General features: G+C 38.0%; 1 protein-coding gene and 1 long non-coding RNA gene across 5 annotated transcripts in view; one reads left to right on the top strand and one right to left on the bottom strand.

The window, feature by feature from the left end:
* The window catches only part of LOC109548610 (uncharacterized), a 133,003-nt gene that overhangs the window by 37,707 nt on the left and 67,344 nt on the right, over positions 1-27,952 (bottom strand). The gene's annotated exons all lie outside the window — the stretch shown is intronic.
* STEAP2 (STEAP2 metalloreductase) lies at positions 749-27,529 on the top strand. 3 transcript variants are annotated; one of them, XM_033863086.2, is made up of 7 exons: positions 749-1,072; positions 5,829-6,027; positions 12,485-12,608; positions 12,849-13,373; positions 15,838-16,365; positions 19,240-19,404; positions 21,374-27,529. In XM_033863086.2, the coding sequence occupies exons 4-7, from the start codon at positions 12,882-12,884 to the stop codon at positions 21,659-21,661; spliced, it is 1,473 nt and encodes a 490-aa protein (XP_033718977.1). In that variant the 5' UTR covers positions 749-1,072; positions 5,829-6,027; positions 12,485-12,608; positions 12,849-12,881; the 3' UTR covers positions 21,662-27,529. The 3 variants fall into 3 exon arrangements, with proteins under 3 accessions (XP_033718977.1, XP_019782398.1, XP_033718976.1); XM_019926839.3 differs by lacking the exon at positions 5,829-6,027; XM_033863085.2 differs by lacking the exons at positions 749-1,072; positions 5,829-6,027 and adding an exon at positions 1,147-1,347.

Below are 27,952 nucleotides of genomic sequence, written 5' to 3'. Positions count from 1 at the left end.
ATACCTGACTATTTGGCAATCTGCAGGGAGAAAATCTACATACTCCCCAAACCAAAGGTGGCCTTACACCTCAGGAATCCTCTGAACGCTCAAGGCCATTGCGGCCCTGGCAGTTAAATGTCTTTCTCAGGAACCCAGGTATCCTGACCGCCAGGCCTAACCGTCTTTTCCCCAACACCAAAGCTCGAGCGCCACCAGCTAGAGTAAAGGTCAAAGCTAACAAACTACTATGCAGCCCGCCGGCTTCTCCTATCCCAGGGAGTTTTTAAATGTGGTTCACGAAAGGGCATTTCTGAACATTTTACTCCAAGGACGCAGTCCATCCAAAAGATGATTTGGGTGGGTAGAGGTGAGGGAAAGAACACGTACAGGATAAAAAGCGCAGTTTCTTGGAGACTTGTCAGGAATTGAGTGGGGAAGGGGGTGGGAGTGTAATAAAAAGCAAAGTCTAGAGTGGAAAGGCGACCACACAGCACTCACGCAGTGGAGGAGAAAAGTGGGCTCAGCTGTTCTAGAGAGGCTTCAAAAGGAACCCTGGGAGAGCCCCGCAGGGAGGCGCAGGCCAAGGGCGGATACGCGGCAGCTCCCAGAAGGTTTGGGGGTGGGTGGAGGCGGGGAGCGCGAAGCTGGAACCGTGCCGCCCAGACTCCCCGCCCCTCTGCTGGCCCTCTCGGCGCTCCGCGTTGCCGCGCTCTCCCCACGCGGGAGACTCCTCCCCGGCTCCTCGGCACTCCCACCTCGCCCGCTAGGCCCTCCACTCGGCGTCCCGGGGCCAGCTCCGCGCTCTGCGCCCTCTCTGAGCGCAGCCCCTAGCGGCGCGTCCTGCGAGGCCGGGTTCCGCGCACCGCCCTTCCTCCCGCCCTCTCTCCTCCTCCTCCCCTCCCCGGTCCTGCGCGATCCAGCTTGGGAAGACGGGGAAGCTGCCCAAGCGTGACCGCCGCGGCAGCCAGTGTGCAGCCGCGGGCCGGAGGCGCGGTTCCTAGGCCTTAGAGCGCGGCGAGGCCCCTGGAGAGTCGGCGCTGTTCGCGGAGAGCTGCGAGGCCCGCCCCTACGCGGCGCGGAGGGCGCGGAGGTGAGCGGGCTGGGGAGAGCTCTAGACGCGGTGGCGGGGGCGGAGTTGGGGGGCCAGATGCGGTCGGCGCCAAGCACTGCATCCCTCCTCTGGATTCCGCGCCGTCTGCGGCGTCCGCCTGAGCTGCTGGGGTCCTGGATCGCCTGGTACCTAGAGGCGGAGAGTGGGAAGCGTGTCTCTTCCACGGATCCCGCCCCCTACTTCCCCGAGCTCCCAGAAAGTCCTGAGGTTGGTTGGGCCCAGGAGAAAGGAGGCCAGGAGAGACATTGTCCCAGGTAGGATGTACCCCAAAGGGAGAGGACGGGCAGGTTACCTTAGCCTCCCTGATAGTCTCCTTACCACTTTGGGTTCATGCGGGGCATTTCATTGAAGATGGGGCAGCGCTGCTTTTCGAAATCTAAGTATTTCTAGTAGTCATTTTGTTTATTACCCAGTGATGTGACCGTGGTGTGTTTAGGCCATTATGTGTTAGAAAGTAATTGGTCTCTTCTTTGAGTGTCCTAAATTATCAGAACCCCGTATTCAGCCACAGCCAAAACTTGTTCAAAATTATGCCCCCAAAATCTTGCTCTTAAAATAGAGCAGGGAGATAAAGAGAATTTTTGTCGAGAGATTTCCATTTATTATCTTCCCAACTCCTTGGAGAAGGATTGATGTCAGTTTTTACTCCTCAGGCCGTACATTTTTTAGATGGAAAAACTTATTCCAGGCCATGGTTAATTATCACTCATTGCTGTGGGTGGAAGTGCAAGTAGAATTCGAACTCCTGCCCCACTGCCACCCTCTTGACTTTGATTGGATTCTAGTCCTGTTAACAGCCCTGGTGCTGGGAACCTTTTTAGTTCTCTCCAAACCAGTACCCCATCACACCCCATACACTTTTTTCACCTTTATTATTTCCTCGTCGTGTTGACCTCCATTTATTTTTTTCTTTCTTTATTTTAAGGCTGTATTTTTTTTAATTTTTTTTTTTACTCTACAGCTCTCTCTTGTTTCAAAGCTTAAAAGCTGTCTACAGAAGAAAAACACCCGTCCTAGAGATTTTGCAGCATATTTAGAAACATAACTGGAATGGCTGCAGTTTCTTTCTCTTAGCTTGTCAGTCATTGGGGGGGTGGAGGGGTAAGGGAATGAGACAGTATTAATAATGATGAATTGAGCTAATTGTGCAGAAAGGAAATGAAAAACTGTATCCAGGTCACTTTTTATTGTACTAGTGACATGGAAAATAGACTTGAAGTGAATGAGCGTAATTATATTTTAATACTGCAGTTTCAATAAAGGGCATTCAGGGCATCAGGAGATGCATTTATTCTGTCTGTGCTCAGCCAGTAACCATGACATTGACTTAACCATGACATTGACATATCACCCGCTTTCGGCCCACAAGCCTTCATCAGCAAAATGAGGGATCTTATCTAGAGACCTATTACAGCTCTTCTGGTCCTGACATTTTTGGATGCATTTGACAACAAAGAATATTTATTGCATTCTTATGTATATACTATGTGCCAGGCACTGTGGAGGCAACGATGGACAAGACAAACATGGTTCTGCCCTCAAGGAGCTTATTTTCTGGTGGGGGAAATAGTAATGAGTAAAGAACAGTTACATAAGAAAGGAAACCTAACAGGGGCTCAAAACAGGACAAAACTGGAGTGAATCATCGTATTGAAGAGACATGATAGGATGTGCAGTGTTCACAGGATGGGAAAGTGATTGGTCTTTTCTACTTCAAGAAAAGGTTGCTGTGGCTGGACCATAGGGAATAACAGTCATACAGGATGACATTGAAGAGTTGTGCTGGGGGACTTTCCTGGTGGTCCAGTGGTTAAGACTCCGTGCTCCCAATGCACGGGGCCCGGCTTTGATCCCTGGTCAGGGAACTAGATCCCGCATGCACGCCACAACTAAAGAGTCCGCAAGCCGCAACTAAAAAGATCCCATATGCTGCAACGAAGATCTCCTGTGCCGCAACTAAGACCTGGTGCAGCCTAAATAAATAAATAATAAATAAAATATTTTTAAAAAGGAGTTGTGCTAAGACTAGCTAGTTCATTCAGAGTCTTCAGGTCAGGTTCATTTAGGTCAAGAAGGTGACTGCAGTTCAAAATGCAACAGGGAGCCACTGATTTTTAAGGAGGTGAAAGACATCATCTGATTTACAATTTAGGGTGATCTCAGCTGCTTCCTAGAGAATGGTTTGGAAAGAGGCAAAGGAGTAAGTAGAGAGGCCATTAGAAAATGTTTGCAGAGTTCAGGTGAGAGATGAGAGAGACCTGGATTAAGCTGGTGTCATTGGAGAGGGATTTAAGAAATATTTTGGAAAACAGAAGTTGGTGTTGGATTTTTTTTTTTTTTTTTTTTTTTTTTTTTTTTTTGCGGTACGCAGGCTTCTCACCGTTGTGGCCTCTCCCGTTGCAGAGCACAGGCTCCGGATGCGCAGGCTCAGCAGCCATGGCTCAAGGGCCCAGCCGCTCTGCAGCATGTGGGATCTTCCCGGACCGGGGCACGAACGTTCATCCCCTGCATCGGCAGGCGGACTCTCAACCACTGCGCCACCAGGGAAGCCCTGGTGTTGGATTTCATTTATGTCAAGGGTGAGGGAAAACAAGGACTGGAGGATCACTCCCAGATTTCTGGCTTGAGCAACTGATGAGTAATGATATCATTTACTGAGAGGAGGAAATTTGGATGAATGCAAACAGTTCTGGGTAGAAAAAGTGTTTTGTTTTGAACTGTTAAGTTTGAGATGTCTATGAGGAGATCATAACCACAGCTGCTTGGAAGGAGAAAAGGGATGGTCTCTAGGACAGAAGTGGACAGATTGTCCTTTGATAGGTGAGGTTAATGATTGTGAATTGAAGGTGAGCTGCGTTGTCTGATTTTTCTTCAGCAGCCTTCACCAACTTGGATACAGATACAGTGAAAATGGATAGCTGGGTTCTTCCAGGGCTTGAGTTTTGCCAAGTGGATGTGATGGAGAACAAGAGAGTTGTCCTAATCTGTTCAGGCTGCTATAACAGAATATCATTGGCTGGGTGGCTTAAACCATAAACATTTATTTTTCACAGTTCTGGAGGCTGGGAAGTCCAAGATCAGAGCAACGGCAGATTCAGTCTGGTAGGGGCCTACTTCCTGGTTCATAGACAGCCAACTTCTCACTGTGTCCTCATATGGCAGAAGAGAGCCCAGACCTCTCTGGGCTCTCTTTTTATCCCATTGATAAAGGTTTCACCCTGTGACCTAATCCCCTCCCAAAGGTTGCACATCCTAATACCATTACATTGGGGGTTAGGATTGCAACATATGAACTGTTGGGGGATAGGGGATGATAAACATTTAGTCTGTAACAAGAGTCGATCTTTTTAAGTGAGTAATGATAAATATACACTGTGGAATCTAGGATGGATAAAGAAACCGGGAGAGTGAGAATATAGTCAGTGGATCAGATTTCTTCTACCATCTGCAATTATCAGTGTGAACATTTGACTAAGGTTATTGGAAGGCTAAGAGATAGTGCTTGGAGATATCTGAGGTATGCTGGAGGCAAAGATTCATTGCCTTAGATGAGTAAGTGAAGGAAATGAAGCCATGAGGTTGAATGCTTCATCCATTTGAATGATGAAGTAGTAGACAAGGATGACAACTGCTGGGATAGAGAGGAAGAGTTTGTATGTATTGGGGGCCAAAGTCACTAGTGATAATGAATAAGCTAGAAGTCAGTAGATGACAGCAGTGAGTATAGGGAGAGGATATTACAAGGTGCCGTGGGCTTCAAAGGAGCTTGGGGTTTGCAGGACAGAAGAAGAAAGGTTCAGATGTGGCTTTCAAAGTCAAAAATACACTAACTTCATCTCATGGCCCTGGAGGATTACATTTTCTTGATAACACATCCAAATCAGCAGGTTGTGAATGTCATCAAGATCTCTGAGGACAGCCCTTTCAGAGTTACTGTTATCCAACAATTAATGCTCTAGATGTTTATATGTGAAACAAATTCTGTTTTGTTTTATAAAATTAATATAGCACAACAGCTGCCATTCAGCCAGAGGAATGTCAAGGAAACTCCTCTAAATTGAAAATCTTAGGATTTCATGTATCTGAGTGTAATGGAATTCTCTTAGCTTGATAATATACTTTAAGATTTAAATGCATACATCAAGTCAAATGTCCACGCAAGAAAACTGTGACCTTGAAATTTCAAAGAACCCTTATGCTACTTAAATCACACTGTTAGATGGAGCTCATAAAGTAGAAGTGTCACAGTGTTAAATAAAAGCTAGCAATTACCATTATTATCTAGCTATAATTCTTGGAAACAAAAGAATTTTAGTGTTGGGAAGGAATGCAGAGTCAAGTACAACTTTTTTGTTTTCCATTTAACAAAGGAAACTAAGACTCAGAAAACAAGGTGATTTCAGAAGCCCGGGCCTATTCTTTCTCCTCGACACCACATAAACAAAACTTTCTATAAATGTCATAGTCTTTTCAATTATCTAGTCTGTATTACCTGTGAATAAGATCAAAACAAAAGGTACAGAAACTCTAGCGCCTTGCTAGTCCAAATGTGGCCCATGAACTAGGACCATGGGTATCACCTGGGGGCCTTGGAAAACTGCACACTCTCAAGCCCGCCCCCCCCCCCCCCCCCGGCCCTGGAGAAGTAGAATGTGCATTGTAGCAAGATCCCTAGATGATCATACCCACATTAAAGCTTGATAGTCGGTCCACCTGGAAATTCTCGTCTGCTCAGGTCAGCAGAACCTCTGATGCCTGGAGAACTGAGGAGAGGAGCCCCTCGTCAAGTGGAAAGAAGAGACAGCCTCACTGGAACATTCTGAATTTTGAATGTTATGAGCTAACAGGAACAAAGTATGCTGTGTGGTGGGATGACACATTTTAAGGAATGGCACTGCCCTTTCCAAAAAATGAAGAGAGGATATTGCAAAATAGTGAGTGGACCTTCTGAGATAGCTCGGAGCCTGCGTGAGAAAGGGGAAAGGGCTGCATGCATATTCTATAGCTTCCAGCATTCAAGGGCAGCTGTTAGTCTCTTGCTAGGGTTATTTTTCATTATTACAAACAACAGTGTGAAAAGGAGTGTAACTGAGGATCAAAAAACCACATCTGTTATCTCCAAATAACAAAATAAGTATGAGGTTGAATCCTAACTCTTTTAGTAGAGTTGTTTTTGATCTTGGCTGCATATTAAAACACCTGAGGATCTCTTAAAAAATCCTGATACCCAGGCTGAACTCCAGACCAATTAAATAAAAATCTGGGTGGAGGGGCGGTGGTGACTAGGTATCACTATGTGGTAGAGCTCCTCAGGTCACTCCAGGGTGCAGCTGGAGCTGAGAACCGCTGCTTTAGAAGGTCATTCTCTGTTGTGGGAAGAGGCAGCTCTGAGACTGAGGCTCTGCCTCTCCACTTAACCCAAGCAGTGAGTGGGACCTTCTGGTACTCCCATAGCATCCAGCACAGTCAGCAAAATTGAAGTCACAATCTGCTGTGTGTATAAAAGCCAGTGGGGCTTTCAGGACATTGTGGGAAGTAGGATTTTTTTTTAAAGAGGCGTATACTCTCGGCAGGTTTTATTAAAATTTGAGTAATAACAGTTACTGCTAGTGGGAATATTCTAAAATTGGATTGTGGAGATGCTTACATAACTGTAAATACTGAAAATCATTAATTTATACATTTAAAATGGGTAAATTTCATGATATGTATATTTCACCTCAATAAAACTTATTTTTTAGTTGTTATATATGCTTCAATATTCATAATTTAATCATGTTGCTTGGATGGCCAGGAAGCCACTGCCTGTTTTGTATCATTGGAGTGTTAACATCTAGCTGCATGCCTGGTGGATAGGGCTCAGTGAGACATTGGATGGGGGAATGGTTGGGGATGGATGGGTGAGTATCATTATGACCTTTGGTTGTGGACTGATTTCTAAATTGATGTCAATCATCAGAGACCCCTAAAGTTCATAGCACCCAGTGGGCATTGGTGCCATTGGTAAACTGTTTATGGTATGGTATTGAAATTAGGGAAAGGGGTTTGTGTAGAGGCTAGAATAGCAGGCCCATCATAGAAGATTATTTGTTTATGAATAAGTTACTGCAATGTAGAAAAACTTGTATTTGCTAGCCAATAAATATAGGTGTCCTTATCTCAGAGTACCATCTGCAACAAGGTTATAAGATGGGGAAATTATTTCAGCCATTATGAGACCTGCTACTCCCAGCTTCATTTTAGACATACCCCCCGATCATGTTAAATTGCAGTGCTATGAAAGCCCAGGCATGCACAGGAGACATGGCTGTGCTTGACATAGCAGGCTATATATACTATGAGGTGGATGGAAGGACGTGTGTAGCTTCTTCTCTGGCCTAAACACAGAAGAAAAGTGGGTTGGTGGGGAGGTCTTGGGATGTTGTTGCTTTAATTTATTGAAGAAGATACTAAAATTTTTTATTAACTGAAGTCCTTGAGTAATACATTTTAAAAATTGAATTTCTAGACTAACCTAAATTTAACCAGAACGCTTTTTTGTTGAAAATCTTCCTACCATGAACTAGACTGCTTTCTTACCCTAGCAATTGCAACATGATAAACATATAAAGTTTTGTTTTGATGACTTAGGACCTAGAAACATCATAAAATCATACCCATATAAACGTATATATTGAATACATACTAAGCCTAGGAAATACCTTGGAAGTTACTTGTAATTTTGAATATCTCATTAAAATTCTGGTTATTTGAAAAGTCTGGAAGGCTTGGAGTTAGTCAAACTTTCGCTTTAATGCTATTTTCTGAAAATCTTTTGGTTCTATAAAACATTAACACAAAAAGACACTCAGATCCAAGTATGAAATATTAATGAATCATTTGTAATTACCATAATTTATAAACAGAATTTCAAAGAATAGATCTGCATAGTTTTAATAAAATTACTATTTTGTAATTTTTGGAAAATGATTTTTAAATGAGGATGCATACAGATTACGCAAAAGTTTCAACTGAGGGGAAGAATTTAATAGTATGACTTAAGTGGATTTTAATATTCAAATAGCGAATAGTGATTGGACTGCATTATATTAGGACAGTTATTCTCAAACTTTAATGTGCATCAGAATCACCTGAGGGCTTTTTATGATGCAGATTGCTGGGCTCCACTCCCAGGGTTTCTGATTTAGGAGGTCTCCGGTAGGTCCTAAGAATTTACATTTCTAACAAGTTCCCAGGTGATTCTGATGCCGCTGGTTCAGGGACCATGCTTTAAGAAATCACATTCTAATTTTTCAAGCAGAATTGCAGCTTTGCTTCTGGCATTGTCTAAAGGACTTAAGAATTTCTTCCAAAAAATAAAAACCTAAAAAAAAACCCCACCTCTTCCCTCAAAGAAATACTTTATTGTTATAAACAGATGGGTTTTATATGTTTATTTAAATGCTGAGAATGTAGGGAATATCTTTTTGCAACCCAAAGATCATGATGGTAAGAATCACAATTTAGTCACAGAAAATTGGATTGGGATATTTGATATTTCATGAGAGGATTAAGCAGACATCTCTAGCATCAGGGAGTTTGTTCCAAGGTGCTTTTCTCCCCTCCCCAGAAATGTTTTCTCTCCAACAGGCTTAAGGTGTACTTTACATAGAGAGTTTCCTAATGTCAGACCAGTAAAATAAAAAGGAGAGGGAGAGGATCTATATAGGACTGCCAACTCAAACAGCTGTTATCACTATCCTTTTATGAAAAAAGGACATTTTGACCAGTAGTTAAGAGATACTCTCAGAGTAAAGGACAATTTGTTAAATTGAATAATTTTATGAAAAACTCCCTATTGTATCCATATACTTTTTAATTGCTGTCGACCAGTGATAGCTTCACATTTGGGAACCAGTGCCCTAGCACTTTTAAAGTAAGGTCACAGAAAGCCAAATTTAATTTTGGATCCTTATGGTTTTAAGCTAGAATGAGCCTGTAGTGTACTGTCATGAACCTGGTTTGAAGACATTCTGTGTAATTTAGAGATTATTTCCCAAGTACAATTCATAAATATATAGAATGACTTGAGGTAAGGGAACACCATGTGATATTTTTCTCTCCCTGATTTTCTAGAATAACTATGCTCTGATCATACAGTCTAGTTCTTAATTATATGCTGATATGAGGATTTTTTTTCTGCTTTTTATTCCAAGTACATACTGTCTCTTCCTAACTGGAACGTAAACTCCTTAAGTGTACGCACCATGCGTCTCTTCTTTATCTCTTATGTGCAAAGCACACAGTGGCCTGGATAAATTCATGCTGGATCACAGCAGAGTAGATCTGCCTTTAGATTATAGTTGCATCACTCCTTGTCAGTGGAAATGTACAATGTAAGGTGCTGATTACTCTTATTTTGTAAATAGGTAAACCTTTGTCAGCTATTGACATAATTCACTTCTTATAACCCCATTTTTTATGGATATCATGATTGTAAACTTCAACTCAGCTGTTAATCAAGTGATCCAAAATGATGGCTTAGCAAATTGTGAAGTGATTGATGAGGTTTTGCTCCAGTGTCTCAGCCCCCATAGTTTGTGGAGATGCATTGCTTTTAAGTCTGTGTACAGATGGCTTCCACAGGATACGGACATACTTCTCGGCTCTTTTTCCTTTCCCTCTTGAAGCAGTACACACCTTCACAGTGTTTGCAGAGCCCCCAAAAGAAAATGAGTTGCTATCTGGGGGTTCTCCAAGAGATACCCATCAACCAATCATGTTTTGTTTTGTAGTATTAATAAATTCAGGTCTTTGGTTGGTTTTGATCTAAAAATTGGATTTATTGTTGATTGATTGATTTGATTGATTGATTGGTAGCTAGAATTCCTAACCTTATAGCTTTGGATTTACCTAAAACTATCCTAAGCTTGAACTATTTAGAGTTAGTATTTCTTTTGGAGAATAAAGTTAATGGGTGACATTTGGTGATCTAGACAGTTTTAAGATTCCCCATACAATGTTGGCACTGCAATATTAGAATGAGCAGAGGTCAAAAGACTCATATTTGAAGCCTTGTGTTAACTACCAACTGTACTGTCTTTGATAAATTGCTAAGGTTCTCTAAGCCTCTGTTTCCTCATCTTTAAGATGGGCATAATATGTACTTCACAGCCATCTGAGAATTAAATAAGGTAATATATGTGAAAATATTGTGAACTATGAAATAGCACACAAGCACATGATATTATTATATGCTTTCAGCAATACACAAATAATCCACCTCTCCGATCGTTAAAGGTTGGCTTTTGTTTTTTCCTCTCATGAATGCTTTTACATTCCTTAACACTTTGATGAAAAGAGTCTCATTTTTTAGGCCAACTTCTATTTGTAGGCACAGTCATACTATTAAAGGGTTCAGTTAGAACTTGCCATTAGAAATACAATGTGAATAAGGCCCAGACATGTTAGGACAGAGTCACTTATTAATATGTATAAAATACAGGGTATAATGAGGTACCCAGAGATGACATTATTAGGCCCTAATGTATTTTAACCTATTCACATTCTGATGTGCAGAAGGGGTTTGAACTTGCTTTGTAAAATAAGCAGGTAAGTGATACTGTTTTGTTTTTGTTTTTCATTTGAAAAGGTCTTGATCATCATGATTCTTATATTTAAAGATTTTGAAATTCTTACGTATGGGGAGATGCTACAGTCTCTACTCAGAAGAACTTGGGACTGGGATATAGGAAACTTGGTTTCTGGTGTGTGAGTCTAGTTAACTCTTTTTACCCTTAGATAATGTATACGACTAGGGGTAGGTTGGTCAGTTCACCTTGAATTGTTTAATGAAATGAGCATTGATTTAATTACTTCTGATTCCTTTAACTGCTCCTGATTCTCCAAGTGGCCAACAATATCTCCAAGATGTTGACAGTTTTGTACTAACCTGGTGCCTCTGACCCCCGCCTGCCTTTCAGGGTGTATGGGGTCACTCCAAGGGACAAGAAATAATTATCACCCCTTATATCTTGAAAAGTATGAAATGAAACATGTAATAGATTAAAAAATAGTGAGTTTTCTCCTTTCCCAAGATCCAAGTTAGACATTAAGATGAGTAGGTAATGCTAAGGAGCAACGACATCACCAGAGAAGGAGAATACACTAATATGAACACAACCATCACTCTTCCATCTTGCCCCCACCCCCATATCTTCCTTAAATTCCTTACATGCACCCAGATGACACATACCTTAGCTAGACTGCCTGGGTTCTAATCCTGGTTCCTCTAGTTTCTCTCTTGTGACCTTGTACAAATTATCTTTTGCATGTGTCAGTTTCCTCATCTGCAAAATGGGCATGATAGTATTAGTACCTATCTCATCGGGTAGTTGTGAGGATTCACTCAGTTAATTTGTAAAGCACAGAGCTGGCACATAGTGTATGCTATATGAGTATTAGGTAATATTATTATTATCTTTTTAAAGATTAATTTACTGATGTATTTGGAGTCATTGAACATGCTCCAGTTCTAGGGTAAAAAGTTGGATTTTCCTTGCTCCAGTAATTTCAAATTTCATTTAGTAAAAACCCAAAAAAGTGTTTTTTAAAACATTCCACCTGTTCCTGTAAAATCCATTAAGTTCTCTGAAGTGATCCACACCTGCTGTTAGCATAAAGGAAATGGTGCATTGTGGATAAAATGGAAGAGTATTTTTTATCCAGACCCAACAGTGACACTGATTCATGGTGATCTGATTGGTGTGCTCGAGCAAGTTACAACAAATATGAGCCTATAAGGTGTTAGTCACTCAGAAAACAATTTGACAGATTTTTCCAGCAAAAATAACTGCATCATGTTGTATGTAACGAATGGAAAAAAAAAAAAAAACGGGAAGAAAAAGATTTCAAAAGTACTGTGTACTTTAAGACCATCAACACATTATTAACCCCCTTTACACAGGGAAGCTATCTTTCTCTATGATAAGTTAATAGGACATAGGGTGAATGATAGAAGTCTATTGTATTTAATTAATTCTTTGTTGTATTTTAATGCCTACTTTTCTGAAAATATTATTTAAGTGCAAGGTTTCATTCTTTAGTAGCTGATTTAGCTTACTCTCATTTAGTAATAAAGTCCCTCACTAGCTACTGAGGTAGACCCCATCACAAATGACTGTAGACAGTTTGGGGTTATAAATAAGTTCTTGGTTTTTATTATTGTTTTTCTGTTTTCTGTTGTCTTGTGAGCTATGATGAACTGTCATAGTCCTTCTCTACCTTTAGTGGCATTTCTGACTTGCTGCCTCTGGTCTGCTGAGCAATTGGATAATCACACTTGTTAGAACTGTGTTTTTTAAAAAGTTCTCCCTTGCTGAAAACTTCAGTCTCTTTCCTTTTGCACTCTAGAGCCTGCTGTTCAAAGAGGGGCCCGTAGACCAGCAACATTGGCATCACCTTATTAGAAATGCAGAATCTTGGGCCTCACTCCAGACCTACTGAATCAGAATCTGCATTATAACACGATTCTCAGGTAATTTAAGTACGCATTAAAATTTGAGAAGCTCCACTTTAGCGCATCAACTTTGTGACAGGTCATTTTCCTATTTCGAGATCCATTTTTAGCTTACAAATTGTGTCTTGCAGTGTTCGAGGTTATATAGCTTGCCAAACTATTTTACCTCTAGAAACAAGGGATGTTGTTATAACATCTAGAAGTGTATTCATGTTTGCTAATAGGTAATTGATGAGCATTTTATTTTCTCTCCCCTAGGATATCCCTGGTGATCTCAGAAGAGTCCGTATCATGGAATCGATCTCTATGATGGGAAGCCCCAAGAGCCTTAGCGAAACGTTTTTGCCTAATGGCATAAATGGTATCAAAGATGCAAGGAAGGTCACTGTAGGTGTAATTGGAAGTGGGGATTTTGCTAAATCCCTGACCATTCGACTTATTAGATGTGGCTATCATGTGGTCATAGGAAGCAGAAATCCTAAGTTTGCTTCTGAATTTTTTCCTCATGTAGTAGATGTTACTCACCATGAAGATGCTCTAATAAAAACAAATATAATATTTGTTGCTATACATAGAGAACATTACACCTCCCTGTGGGACCTGAGACATCTGCTTGTGGGTAAAATCCTGATTGATGTGAGCAATAACATGAGGATAAACCAATACCCAGAATCCAATGCAGAATATTTGGCTTCATTATTCCCGGACTCCTTGATTGTGAAAGGATTTAATGTTATCTCAGCTTGGGCACTTCAGTTAGGACCAAAGGATGCCAGCCGACAAGTATGTATTTTTAACTTTTATTCTTAGTTAGATGGTATTTTGTACTGAAATAGTTAAAACAAATATCATATATTTAAAAACTGAATTTTGACACTCTCCAATGATTATCATTTTGAAAACTATGTATGAGCTCCTGAAGATTTGTGTCCTGACCTTGTAAGGGCACATTTCTATTCCCAAAATGATGTGAAAAGCTGAGAAAATAACTGAAACATTCCTATCATAATCAGCTAATTCAAGAAAAAGGCAAGGTTGGCAGTTGAATAATGGGCCATCTCCTTGCTTCCTCAAATATTAAAACAATCTCAATCATGTCTTTTTTCTTTCCCTCTCTCCCTCCCACCCATCCTTCCATCCTCCCTTCTTCCTTCCTTGAAGCTATTTGGTAAACAGTATCCCATCTCTGAGCGAAATGCTATGTAGTATGATCCTGAAGAAGAATGCTTTAGAAGTACCTTTTATTTTATGTAGATTATTCATAGAATTTTAAATAGTCCAGTTTGTTTTATTTTAAGGGTAGATTTCAATCTGCCTGGGGAAGGTAGAAGCAGATTGGATTTCTCAGGTTCTCCTTTAATCTATGAGTTCTGTTTAGTTCAGTTTGAGAATAAAGCAGATGGGGAGCTCCATCAATGCTTTTGTGGAATGGGAGCTTTTATAAGTAAACACATAAAATAGTGCACCTTAAAAATCTTTCAAAAGTGTGGTTATGCATTATAATGAAGCATGATGATAAAATACTTTTATTTTTGTCCATAAAGACAGTTGATTAGATGTCTTAGAAAATAAATTCAAGTATTACATCACTATATGCTGCATATCAGAGTCATGATAACCATTCATTTTCAAGTGTTTAATTTGGAAGAATGTATACTTTCTTACTTTCCTAGAGAGTATTTCTGAATCCTTTTTTTCTTTTGCATATCAACCAAGGCTTGGCAATGGATACAAATCTAGCAAATTAGAGATAAACCTGAATTTAATCCTTTGCCCGTATTTGTGATAATTTTAATTATTCAACAAAAGAAATTGTAGAACAAGAGATTAAGTTCAATGTGAGCTACAGAAAGAGTTTCATTTGTATTTTGTAGTCCTTGTGGCTTTATGAATGTTTGATTTATTCTTTTAGGTTTATTATAAAATTTTATAATTTGTAGTTTTTTTCCCAGTGAAGTAAAAACAGTTTAATCCACCATTGTCACACTTGTAATAAATTTGAGAATGCTTTTCCTTACTTCTTTGGTATATATTTCTCCACCTTCCCTGCTCCATTTTAGAAGTTCATGAACATTTGTATAATAGTATAGACTTTGTCATTTATATGGTTAACGTTAGATAAAATTAAAAATCCTAAGAGCTCTACATTCTCACCATTATGTAACTAGGTTTAGTAGGCAAGCATTTCAGTGTGGTCTGTTTCAGAGCCTTTATATAAACATCCTCAGGGATACATTTAGGAATTTGTTTTCCCTGAACATAGCTCAGAGATTTTATAGAAAAATTTTTCTAACTCTAATCCTGGCTCACTCCAGCCAGGAACTTGTGAACTTGGTGTTCAGCAAATATTTGTGAATTCTCAACTACATTACAATATCTAAGAGGTTTTGGTAGTTTGAAAGCCCACCCTCACCCGTACTGATCACAATCCCATCTTAGAGTTCCTATAGAGGCAACAGCTCTTAGAAAATGGCAGTTACTTTACTGTTTAAGTTAACTAAGCCTATTAATGCTATTCTTTCCCCACTTTAAATTATCCTCATTTAAAGATGAAAGAATTTCATAATCCTGACCAATGAAATAATAATATACCTGAGATTATCCATGGTTTTGGTGAATTGGTTTCTAAGCCAAAAGTTAAATTTTATAAATAGTATAGCATCATGATATCATTTAGAGGTTTTAATTACAAATTCAACCATTCAGAATCCATGCTCATCTTTTCCCTTGCTGAATAGCCATAAAGGGCAATGCTTGAAATCACTCTACTCAGCAGAATCACTACAGTCCTAGAACTAAGTACTGTCCACCAAAGCCTGGAGAGCCAGCCCCACCGGGTTCCCTGCAGGAGTGAGAGAGCTGGACAGGGGAGGGGCGTGGCCTGCAGCTCAAACTCCACCTAGACTGTTGGAGGGAAGACCTTACCTTGTCTGCTCAGAACCTGGTGATCCAGAAACCTTTCTCTCCTCCCGCCTCCCTTCCCCTGAGGACTTCTATTCCCAGGGTCAAGCTAGATTTTTCTGCATTTTCTTTTCATGTCATTGATGGTAGCAAGGACTTTGTTGTTTTTATGATACTATTTTAACCTATAAGTAGATTAATAAATTAATAAATGCTTTATCTCCTTAATTTTTTTGCATCACGCAGGGTCATCATAAGTGATGCTCTGTGGATTAAATGGAACGTGTGATTGTTACCATTTTTATAAGCAATAATAGTAATGATGAGTCTTCTGTTTTTTCCATAGGTTTATATATGCAGCAACAATATTCAAGCGCGACAACAGGTTATTGAACTTGCCCGTCAGTTGAATTTCATTCCCGTTGACTTGGGATCATTATCATCAGCCAGGGAGATTGAAAATGTACCCCTGCGACTATTTACTCTCTGGAGAGGGCCAGTGGTGGTAGCCATAAGCCTGGCCACGTTTTTCTTTCTTTATTCTTTTGTCAGAGATGTGATTTATCCATATATTAGAAACCAGCAGAGTGACTTTTACAAGATTCCTATTGAAATTGTGAATAAAACCTTGCCCATAGTTGCCATCACTTTGCTGTCCCTGGTGTACCTGGCAGGTCTCCTGGCAGCTGCCTATCAGCTTTATTATGGCACCAAGTATAGGAGATTTCCACCTTGGTTGGAGACCTGGTTACAGTGTAGAAAACAGCTAGGATTACTAAGCTTTTTCTTCGCTTCAGTCCATGTTGCCTACAGCCTCTGCTTACCAATGAGAAGGTCAGAAAGATACTTGTTTCTCAACATGGCTTATCAGCAGGTATGGGACGTGCTTGATATTTAACTGATGCTAGTAAAATGCGTGATAATTAGAATTTGTAAAACGTGAGATTTAAAACAGTGTAAAATAAAACTTTACATATCTTGTAATAGACATTTTGGTATATTTAGGGAAGAGAAAGAATTGTTCTTTAAACAATGTTTCTGCACAAGAATTATGCGGCTAATTCAGAATCATTTAGAATAAAAGCTGCTACTATCCCTTTCTTTGCAGAAAGAGCTGGGTTTTGTTTTCTTTTTTTAATGTTACAATTGCAGTGATTACTTTCAGCAACAGTTAATTATTTTATAATTGTCTATGTTCCATGAAATAATACGGCAGTTCTCAGTGAACATACACAATAAAATTAGAACTAGTGAAAATATAAAACAGAATAGGAAGTCAAGATCAGGAGACACAAGGTTTTTGTTATAAAGCAGGAAAGATACTGCTTCCTCAGGGGAGCCTTTTCTAGCACTTAGCTCTTCAAGAAAATCTCTGGGAGAGCTTCATAGAAGGGGCTTGATGATGGAATAGACTATGATTTTCCTCAATTTCCATTCAGCAAATGTAAGGGGTTTCACTGAAGCTCTTTGATGTAGCATTTCTCAGTGAAAGCAGAGGACCGTGTGTGTACTAAACACATGTGTAAGAGCTTTTGCATTTTATAAGAAACCAAGGCATCATGGTCCAAGTATGTAGCATCCAGTACTTACACTTGTTTCAACAATAAAACCTAAAATAATTTGAAAAAAATTACTAGATTGATGTTCTTTAAGCCATTCTCTCTAAAAATAACCACTTAAATGAATATTAAGGCTTTGATATCTACTCCACCAGCTTCCTCACCTCCTTCATGTCTTCAGTTTGTTGACACAAATAATCAATAAACAATCAATAATAAGAATAGAAGAGAGTTTTATTTGCGCCCAACTGAAGACAACCTCTCAGTAGCTCTGAGGGGACTATTCTGAAGAGGCAGGGAAGGAGCCAGTGTGTATATGAATTTTTTGGCTAGGAAATAAGTGTAGTCAAACATACATCTTTGATAAAGAATTACTGCTAATCACAAAGAACAGATATCTCAAGTTAATGATTTTAGTGCTTTTCTATATATGGGAAGATGCAAGAATCTGGGGTCATTGAAATTCTTCCTAAGATATGCACCTTAACGACCTAGGGGCCAATATTTCAAAGCACAGAAAGCCTCATCCTGTTTTTTTTCCTCCTGAATTCCCCTCCGGGCCCGCTGTCAACTGACAGTGGGTTGTGACTGAACCCTTTGTATAACTTGATGATGAGCAACATTCTTCTCTTTAATGGTAAAGCTGATATACAATGTATGTTTGACAGGCCGTAAGACAGGCTGTTCTGATTAGCATAAATTTCAAGCCAAATCGTGTATAAGCCAGAATGACTTCTCTATACCTCAATATGTGAAAATTTCTTCCATCAAGTTCTTACCTCCTCAGCGAGGCCTTCGTTTGGACACCAATTTACATTCTACCACCTGCTTCTGACTCAACCCTGGTACTCTCAGCCCCTCTTACTTTACCTGCTCTTCTTTCTCTTTGTTCAATAGTATTTACCACCTTCTAAGACACTTTGTGTTCTTTGTTTATTTACTGTTCTCTGCCTTCTCTCATCATAATGTAAGTTCACAAGAGGAGGGATCTTTGTTTCGTTCACTGATATATGCCTAATGCCTGGAACTGTGCCTGACACATCGTAGACACTCAAAAAACATACTCATGGAACAAAGGGATGAATTGGGAGGGCTTGTAGATAGATTCAGGTTGTAATCTCCAGGTATACTGGAGTATGCTGTTATTCTGTATTGTATAGACACCAAATGAGATAATAAGAGCCTTTATCCACAGAGAAGCTCTGTGGCTCTTTTCAGGGTGTTGGTATGATTGCTTCAGGGAACTAATGGCTAAAAAATAGCTTTTCTCTCTCTCTTTTTTTTTTTCATTTCAAGTATGTTTGGTTACCTGGAATTGGACAAAAATTAAGCTGGTGTTAAGTTAGAATGTTTTCCATGAATAGATTACTTAAACTGAAGCTTTAACCCAAGGAATCCAAGCCTTGATTTATACTCTAATTATATTGTTTGCATGTAAATAGACAATTCTAAAAGTAGCCCCTATGCAGAATACAACATATTCAGAGTTAAACTCTGGCTTGATTATATGTGCATTATCAATGTAAGGGAAAGTACTGAATGAGGCAACTGGACAGTTGGAAAGTATATTAATGAGGCCATTCAAGTGGGTAAGTATTTGCACTCCTTAGGGCTTTATCGTCAGGGAAATCTCAACTTCCTGGGGAAAAGAAGGTAAGAAGAGGTAAATCAACATATAAATAATCTTCAGGTAAGAAAGGAAGGCACAGACATAGTTTAGAAATTCCCTGCCTGGATTCTAAATTGAACTAAGGCCAGAGTGTACCCAAAATATTCAACCGAGTTTAAACTAACTTATAAAGCACCAGGAAACTAAGTCTAACTGCCAGTACTTCTTTTGTGTCCCTCTGGAACCAACCACTCAGTATTTCACGGTCTTGGGACTCCAGAGTCCCTGTCACCATGATGTATTACAAATGTGGTGACAGATTTACCCACCCTTCTCACATGTGGGTGAGGAAGGAGAGAATCTTAGCCCTCTTTTTGTTTAACTTTCCCTTCTCTTTCCCTCACACCTGGAACAATACCATCCAGTAATAGGTTCTCCATAACAGTTTGTTAAATTGAATTAGTGCAACTCAAATGTTCTATGTCAATATATGACATATTGTTAGGCCAAGAGTGAACTCTGTGCTGAATCAGTTAATATTCTACCAAACAAAGGAAATTCACGTTTGCTTTCTTGTTAGGTTCATGCAAATATTGAAAACTCTTGGAACGAGGAAGAAGTTTGGAGAGTTGAAATGTATATTTCCTTTGGTATAATGAGCCTTGGCTTACTTTCCCTCCTGGCGGTCACCTCCATCCCTTCAGTGAGCAATGCTTTAAACTGGAGGGAATTCAGTTTCATTCAGGTATGTGGGGTTTGTTTGGTGAGGGACTGGGTGGCATAGATTTTTAATTCCAGTTAAGTACAGTTGGATTTTAAATATGCTGCTAATAAAAGAGTGCCCCTGGGACTGCTGTTCATGCACCTAGCTCGTGGAATGTGTGTCGCTAGAGGCCAGCTTAGGACCATTCTGGTTTAGTAAGTGAAAGACCAGTACAGGACTTTACTGGAAAGCTTTGATAGTACTGCCTACTATGTTACAGATAAAGGTTATTTGAAAAAGAAAAAAAAAAAAAAGTGGGGGAGTAATGAGCTTAGATCAAGTTTAATACCAAAGTCAATTTATTATTGGGCAAATGAATGAAGACTTACTTTATATTTTGAGTCATCTTGATCTGTCTAGAAAAGTCTCATTCATCGTAATTCAAGTGGAGAGAAGCTCAGTTTGAATATTTTAAAGGAAATGTGTATACACATACAAACACAAGTGGTAGTTAATGGATTATGGCAAGCAACCAGCCTTATCATTCTTGTTAGTATATGTATTTGGTACATAAGTTGTATACATACGTATATGAGTGTCTACAAAGGGGTTGCAAGATAACATTGTGTTCTTTGACAAGTTAAAATTCACTTTCTCCAGTAATAGCTATTTAATACATTTGCATACTTTAAAAATATATAACTCAAACTGAGACCCTACCTAAATTACCATAAAATCAGTATTGGTTGTATCCAAATGGTTTATAGCACAATATGCGGATGGGTGTCATTTGGTGGTACACTAAATTTTGTTTGTTTTTAGTTTTGTTTTTTGCCTCTTCGCTTGAGTTTTTTTTTTAAGTGATCTAAAAATCTCATTCAAATTAAGGGCATATCCCTCGTCTAAATTCATTTTTCCTTTTTGAGGGAAATAAAATGTGAATATTTTCCCAACTGCTAGTTTAATCACACCTGAAAAGAAATAGAAGGCCCACTGATAAAAGGTGCTAGACGGGTGCAAAGTACCATTATAAATTTAGATGAGTACTTGCAAGCAGAACAGTTTTCTGCGAGAGAGTTGATCCTTCCTCAGTGAAGTTAGAAGTTACATTATTATGCCGATGTAGTACTACATTTTATGTAACATAGACCATTTCTTAAATAAGCAATTAAACATAACGTAGGGAACCCAAAATGCTGAACTTTTTGATTTTAACCTGTGAACTGTTTAACAAAGTGCTCTTAATAATCTTATATAATATGGTTGATAAAGCCATTTGAAATGCTTTTTATGTTACATATTAATACTGTAAGATTTTTCATATTTATCTTCAACTAGTATGTATGTGTGTGTATACTTATGAGAATGCTCTTCAGCATTTAATTTTATTATATACGTGTGTATATATGTATGTATACATGTATTATATACACACATACACACATTTAAAAAAAATACACAACTGGTAGAAATGTGGATAACTTTTATAAAGGAGTTTTCCAGTTTTTATCAGTATCCTTAAGGAAAACCCAGATGTTTTGACCAGTTATCCCACTATTAGAAATCAATTCTAAGGAAATAAACCAAAATATAGAAAAGGGCTTAAAGTGACATTATAGTTGAGGAAAGTAGGAAACAGAGTAAATGATCAACAAAAAGGGATGGTGAGGTAAATTATAGCACATCCATTCAATAGAATATCATACAGCGTTAAAGTCATGTTTTCATATTTAATGACATGAGGCAAAGGTTCTGGATGTGATAAATAATCAGAATATTAGGCTATATGCAATACAGCCTTATTTGTGTAAAAAAAAGTGCATATAAATATATAAGAAATATATGAAAATACTAAAATTGTTTAATGCAGTAGAGAACAAAGAATAACTCAGTAATTTAAGATAAAATAGTGTTATCAAAATATAAACTTGGTATATCTGGATGGGTTAATTTATGAGTTTGAATAATTTGCTTCTTATTCTGTTTCTTTTTCTTCCTCCCCTATCTCAAGTCTACACTTGGCTATGTTGCTCTGCTCATAAGTACTTTCCATGTTTTAATTTATGGATGGAAACGAGCTTTTGAAGAAGAGTACTACAGATTTTATACACCACCAAACTTTGTTCTTGCTCTTGTTTTGCCCTCCATTGTAATTCTGGGTAAGATCATTTTACTCCTTCCATGTATAAGCCGAAAGCTAAAGAGAATTAAAAAAGGCTGGGAAAAGAGCCAATTTCTAGAAGAAGGTATTGGAGGAGCAGTTCCTCATCTCTCACCAGAGAGGGTTACAGTAATGTGATGATAAATGGTGCTCCCTGATGCCATATAAAGTTCTCCTCATGCCATTATTTTTATGACTTCCTTTATCTTCAGTTGCAAGTGCACTGTCAAACTGCTATGGGCTGATACCTCTTCAGTGAAATCTCAGCTGAATTAGTGGTAGAATTTTCTTCAAATTTGTTTTCACTAATGTCACATTTTGCCAATATGAGTTTTTATAGTCAACTTATTGTTGAAATGTAGGTATGTTTTGTTTTGTTTTGTACAATCGTAAGGCTGTTGTTATTTTAACAAACTTTATTCCATAATCAGGCAGAAATATTTGTAGTTAATAATATAGATACAACATAATGTTAAAAAACTTTGCACACCAGCAGAACTTTAAGGTTTTTTTTGTTTTTTTTTGTGGTACGCGGGCCTCTCACTGTTGTGGCCTCTCCCGTTGCGGAGCACAGGCTCCGGATGCGCAGGCTCAGCAGCCATGGCTCACGGGCCCAGCCGCTCCGCGGCATGTGGGATCTTCCCGGACCGGGGCACGAACCCGTGTCCCCTACGTTGGCAAGCAGACTCTCAACCACTGCGCCACCAGAGAAGCCCAGAACTTTAAATTTTAATATAATTCAATAGATATATTTCTTTTCTGAAGCTTCAGTAAGGTTTTAATTATTATCTAGCTTAAGAAATAGAAATGCATAACCATGCATTATTTTTAAGAAAGGACACATTACATTAGTATCTAGGAAAGGGTGCATGGTTAAAATCCCTATATTTCTTTCATAAGATCGGGTTTGAAGAATGTAATCAATTGTATGAACCAATGTGATTTATAAACAAACACAAATTAAAGAGACAAACTGAACTTGAAATTATGTTTAAAATGCATTGGAGACATGAACTATATACTGATAATGTGTACTTCATGAAAGATTTTATTCTTTATCTTGTTACAGAGCAGTTTTATTTGCATATTAATGTACTGATCAGGGAGAAGACAGTAACATCTGGCCTCCAAAACTGGTCTTTCTCACCTAGTACCAATCTTGGGAATCTTATAATTGTTTCTAGTTAGAGGGAAAGTGTTATGTTTACACACAAGGAGTTGTCAGCTGATCTATGCTGTTGCACCTTAGCCAGTCATACTCCAAATGGTACAGGATTTTACTGACATTCATGGATGGATTATAACCTGCCAGGCACTGTTCTAAGCACTTTACTTGTATTTTCCCATTCAGTACTTACAACAACCCCATGACAGAGGTAGTTATTTTCCTCATTTTACATATAAGGATACTGGAGCATAGAAAAGTTGCCCAAGGTCATGCAGTTAGTGAGTGGCAGAGCCAGCATTCAAGTCCAGGCAGTCATATTTCAGAGGCTACAGTTTTAGCCGCTAGGCTGTATGGCCCCTGCCCCATCCCCATGCATACCAATCTAGATGCTTCCTCTTCGATATAAAGGCACTGACATTCTTTACAGTGCGTTGTGGGTGTCAAAAGATATATGAAAATAGTAAAATCATAAATTTATCATTGCCTGTGGGATAATCCACACTTACCCTAGGAGAGGATCTTGCCTGGGACAGGACCCGGGAGATCCATGGCAGTCCATAGGCCTCCCTGTGCAGTGAGGGACTACAGCAGATAGGACCACAGCAGTTTTAATGAATGGCTGAGGTCCTACAGAATCTTAAAAAGTCCCTGTAGAGTTGGTCATCTCTTTTTCTCTTCTTGAGAAGTCCTCCTGCCTGCTCAGACACTAATTAGGGAGCAGTTTGCAAGCATGAAGGATATTTAGATGAGCAGTTAATTATAAATGTACTCTAGAGACATAGAATCATACAGATTATTCATGAAAGTTTTCAGTGCTGACATTCCACATTAAAATTGCATTTTGTTCATACTTTGGTTAGAAAGCCCTATGTTTTTTTTCCGTTTGCTCTTTCCTTATTAAAATAGAAAGTTGCAGACAGATACAATTATATGTATTCCTCTTCCTGAAATTATAACATTTTTAAACTTACCCAGTAAGGTTCTACTGAATCCAGCTGCCAAAGATAAATGGACTTTTACTTAGTGGAGGCTACCTTTCCCACCAATGGCTCTTTCCCTAGTACCGCATCATGTCAGTTTCGTAAACTACTCATGATTCTCTGATGTCCTCTTGCTGAATTTTAGTAGCTTGCACTTTTTACTTGAGCTTTTCTTTTTTCTTTATTGTAATTATATTCTTTCCCTCTTGATAATCATTTACTTGTTAGTTCTCAGTAGGGATTCAGTTGGGTGATAACTTAAACACCTATAAACTATATAGTGGACTAGTGAAATTAAGAGCATATTTTTAATATTTTCTTGTTCCTATAGTTCCACTCCCTTAAGCCCATACTTGCACCAGTTAACGTGAAAATACAATGAAATATTTTTAAAAGTTAGATGACTACTGAAGTATATTGTTGCATGTATATATTAATTAGCCAATAAGATAAATAAAATTATCACTATTACAGATAAGTGGGGCCTTTGAAAATACGAAAAAACAAAGTTTATGAAAATGTATATAAGATGTAACAGTTGTTTGAAATGGTGATATCTCCTTTTCAGTACTACAAAGAGGAAATAGTTTTGAAGTTTTAGAATAAATATAATATATTCATTATAATTCTAAGTGTTCAAAAGCTTTTCTAAAAATGCAAAAAAATATTGACTTTTAACTGCTTTACTTAAATGACTTTTAATTGCTTTATTTTACTATTTCCTACCTGATTATTTTTCTTAATCATTATTTCTCATAATCATTCTTTAAAAATCATTACTCTGGCCTCAGAAGTAGGACTGAATTCTGCTCTTGCTAGATGTGAGAAAGTAGTGGGAACTTTAAAGTAGTGGGATTTTTTTGTTTCCTTAACTGTATTTTGAGAAGCGCCCCTGAGAAAATTATAAGAATGTAGAAAATATACCTAGTTTTAATTCTATGCAAAATAATTAAGTAATTTTTTTCCTAAGAGGAAATTAATCATTGACTGAATCATGCTACCTAGCTTTTGTGTGCAGATTCCATGTCTCCTCTATTAAGAATATTTTAAATCATGTTTAAATAAGAATATATTCATGCTAGCATATATTTTTCAAAGCATATATGGAAATTAGCCTAGACTGTCTACATGCAGAGATTTTTATTTAAATTTTAAAATATTTTAAAGTATGAATAAATTATATTTATAGGTATTTATCAGAGAGGAATATCTTGTGCTACATATGGGATTGGTTAATGAGCTCCAGTGTTAAACTACCTGATTAATTTCTTAAAATTAGCATAATCTTGGGTTGATTAAGGAATTTTACTTTTAAAATTAATTTGATAATAGTAACTCAATGTATATTAATCCTTACAGTCAAATTATGAAAATTATTTGTGTAAAAGGGCTTTTAAGAATATATCATATCCAATTTTTTTATTGTTTATCTCTTATGTAACATGTAAAAGTCTTAATTCTTTTTAATTGCCTTTTGCCATTAAACTATTTCATAATAAATTCTCTACAGAGAGGTTTCCCCTCCAAAAAAGTTTCATTTGTGAAAGTTAAAGATTCTTATGTGATGTTTTAAATAAAGTACCATCAATGTAACTTATAAATATTTCTTTAGGAGTATTATGAACACTGAAACTGTGTCAGTCTATAAAATCTCTGTTTTGAAATAAGTATTTAAACAGCCTAAAATGTCATGTTGAAATTATTTTGTAAATTCATGACTTAAAGCACACATAGTATAATAACCTGTGTCTAGTGTTAAGATTTATATTTGTGATGTGTTGTCATGAAAATGAGCTGCTCCACCCTCAGCTGTTCATAAGTCAGTAAAGCAAATTCTGATACATCTTCAGTATATGTAATTGCTCTAAATGAGTATATTTAATTGCTCTAAATGACACTGTAATAATTTTAGTGGAAACACAATTTGTTCATACCTTTGAACAGTGAATTTTATAGGGATGAATAGGTTCTTCAGTTTTTTTTAAGTGCAAGAAAACTATAAAGTGCTAATATTCAGAGATTCTGTCTATATGATACCAAAAAACATTTAGTTCAGCTTAACACATGTACACACAGTAGTCCCCCCCTTACCATAGTTTCATTTTCTGTGATTTCAGTTACTCACAATTAGCCATGGTCTGAAAATATTAAATGGAAAATTCCAAAAATAAACAATGAATAACTTTTAAATTGTGTGCCATTCTGAGTAGCTTGGTAAAATCTCGGGCGTTCCTGCTCCATCCCACCCACCCGGGAGGTGAATTATCCCTCTGTTCAGTGTATCCTTTCCCTTAGTCACTTAGTAGCAGTCTTGGTTATCAGATCGACTGTTGTGGTATCACAGTGCTTGTAACCCTTATTTTACCTAATAATGGTCGCAAAGTACAAGAGTAGTGAGGCTAGCAATTCAGATATGCCAAAGAGAAGCTGTAAAGTGCTTCCTCTAAATGAAAAGGTGAAAGTTTTTGACTTAATAAGAAAAAAAAAATTGTATGCTGAGGTTGCTAAGATTTATGGTAAGAAAGATTCTTCTATCCATGAAATTATGAAGAAGGAAAAAGAAATTCAAGCTAGTTTTGCATTGGACCTCATGCTGCAAAAGTTACAGCCACAGTGTGTGACAAGTGCTTAATTAAGATGGAAAAGGCATTAAATCTGTACAATAAGATATTTTGAGAGAGAGCGAGACCACATTCACATAACTTTTACTACAGTATATTGTTATAATTTTTCTATTTTATTATTAGTTGTTGTTAGTCTCTTACTGTGCCTAATTTATAAATTAAACTTTGTCACAGATATGTATGTATAGGAAAAAACATATGTATGTATATATAGGGTTTGGTACTATCTCTGGTTTCAGGCATCCACTGGGGGGTCTTGAAACATATCCCCTGTGGATAAGGGGGGTGCAGACTACTGTACTCAGATTTTTTTAACTTTCCAAATCATTGGATTAACAACATACAGTCATCCAAAATTAGGGCAGACTATTTGGATTCTCCTAATGGCTAGATGGGCTAAATTAAATTACCAGTGCAGGTTCTTTCTTTATGATTTCCAAATTGCCACCTCCAAGGAAGATTCTCTTAGGATTTTCTCTAAAGGTCTTTCATAGCTTTACAGATATCTAGCCTGAATGGGGACTGGAAGTTGTCTCTCAATGTCTAGTTACCCTACTTTAAAAGCTGTTGCCCATTACATTCCTCAACTGCCCTTGCCATTAGGTGTTCCTGTGTGACTGAGTGTTGGCCAGCGATATGTAGGGGTACAAATGAGTGACTTCTTGGAAGTCTCTTCAAAGAAAAGCAGCATGTGTTCCTTTATCTTATTCCTCCATCTTCCCGCCAAACTGTGATATAACAGGAGCCCTTGCAAATATCCAAGTAGACCAAGGCCTAAGGACGACATGTTAGAAACTAAAAAGATATTGACTACTTCACTACTTCAACTGCCATTTCCTGTATTTAAGCCATTGTAAATTTGGGTTTCTTTTTATGAAATCAAAACTAATCCATTCCAGCCTTCAGTTCTTTATCACGATGCCGTTTAACACTGTTTGAATCAACTAGATTGCAATAATTCTTACCTTTAAAAGTTTTTAAAGGATAATGTGCAATTCACATTAGAAATGATTTTCCATTGTTAATTAATTATACTCATTTTCCTGCCTTGACCTTTCATTACGTATTTTATATCTGCTTGGAAAATACTGTCTTCTTTATAACTATGTAATAGATATTTGCTAAAACTCTGTAATCTGTAAAATATCGTTATCAAATTTTATGCCATGTTTTTATATCATTCTCATAGATCTGCCTTATAAACATCTAAATAAAAAAGTACTGTTTAATGTGATTTAACTTCTTTTTTGAAATGTTATATACAAATGGATTTTTGTTTCTTACTGAATAATAATTCCAATATTTGGTGGAAGCCATCTAATACTTTTCTGACTGTTTCTTTTCAGAAGCATCCAGAAAGCAATTGCATGTAACAGTTTTGGGTTTGGGGGGAATTTTGTTTGTTTTTGCCAAAGTAGACATTTAGAAAAACATCCATCTAATGAGATGGTATTCTTAAAAGTATTTCATTTCACTAGCATTTATTAAGTATCTTTTGTTTTAATTAATTTATTTTATTTTAATTTTGGCTGTGTTGGGTCTTCATCGCTGTGTGCGGGCTTTCTCTGATTGCGGCGAGCGGGGGCTACTCTTTGTTGTGGTGTGCAGGCTTCTCATTGTGGTGGCTTCTTTTGTTGTGGAGCATGGGCTCTAGGCG

The sequence above is a fragment of the Tursiops truncatus genome, chromosome 9 (genome assembly GCF_011762595.2).
Source record: "Tursiops truncatus isolate mTurTru1 chromosome 9, mTurTru1.mat.Y, whole genome shotgun sequence".
Lineage (NCBI taxonomy): Eukaryota > Metazoa > Chordata > Mammalia > Artiodactyla > Delphinidae > Tursiops > Tursiops truncatus.
The sequence above is the reverse complement of the archived record's forward strand: the minus strand, read 5'-3'. Positions and strand labels throughout refer to the sequence as shown.

Coding starts and splice junctions, on each gene's coding strand:
- STEAP2 (XM_019926839.3), top strand. CDS start 12,882: ATGGAATCGATCTCTATGATGGGAAGCCCCAAGAGCCTTAGCGAAACG. Junction 13,374..15,837: donor CAAAGGATGCCAGCCGACAA/GTATGTATTTTT, acceptor TTTTTTCCATAG/GTTTATATATGCAGCAACAA. Junction 16,366..19,239: donor TCAACATGGCTTATCAGCAG/GTATGGGACGTG, acceptor CTTTCTTGTTAG/GTTCATGCAAATATTGAAAA.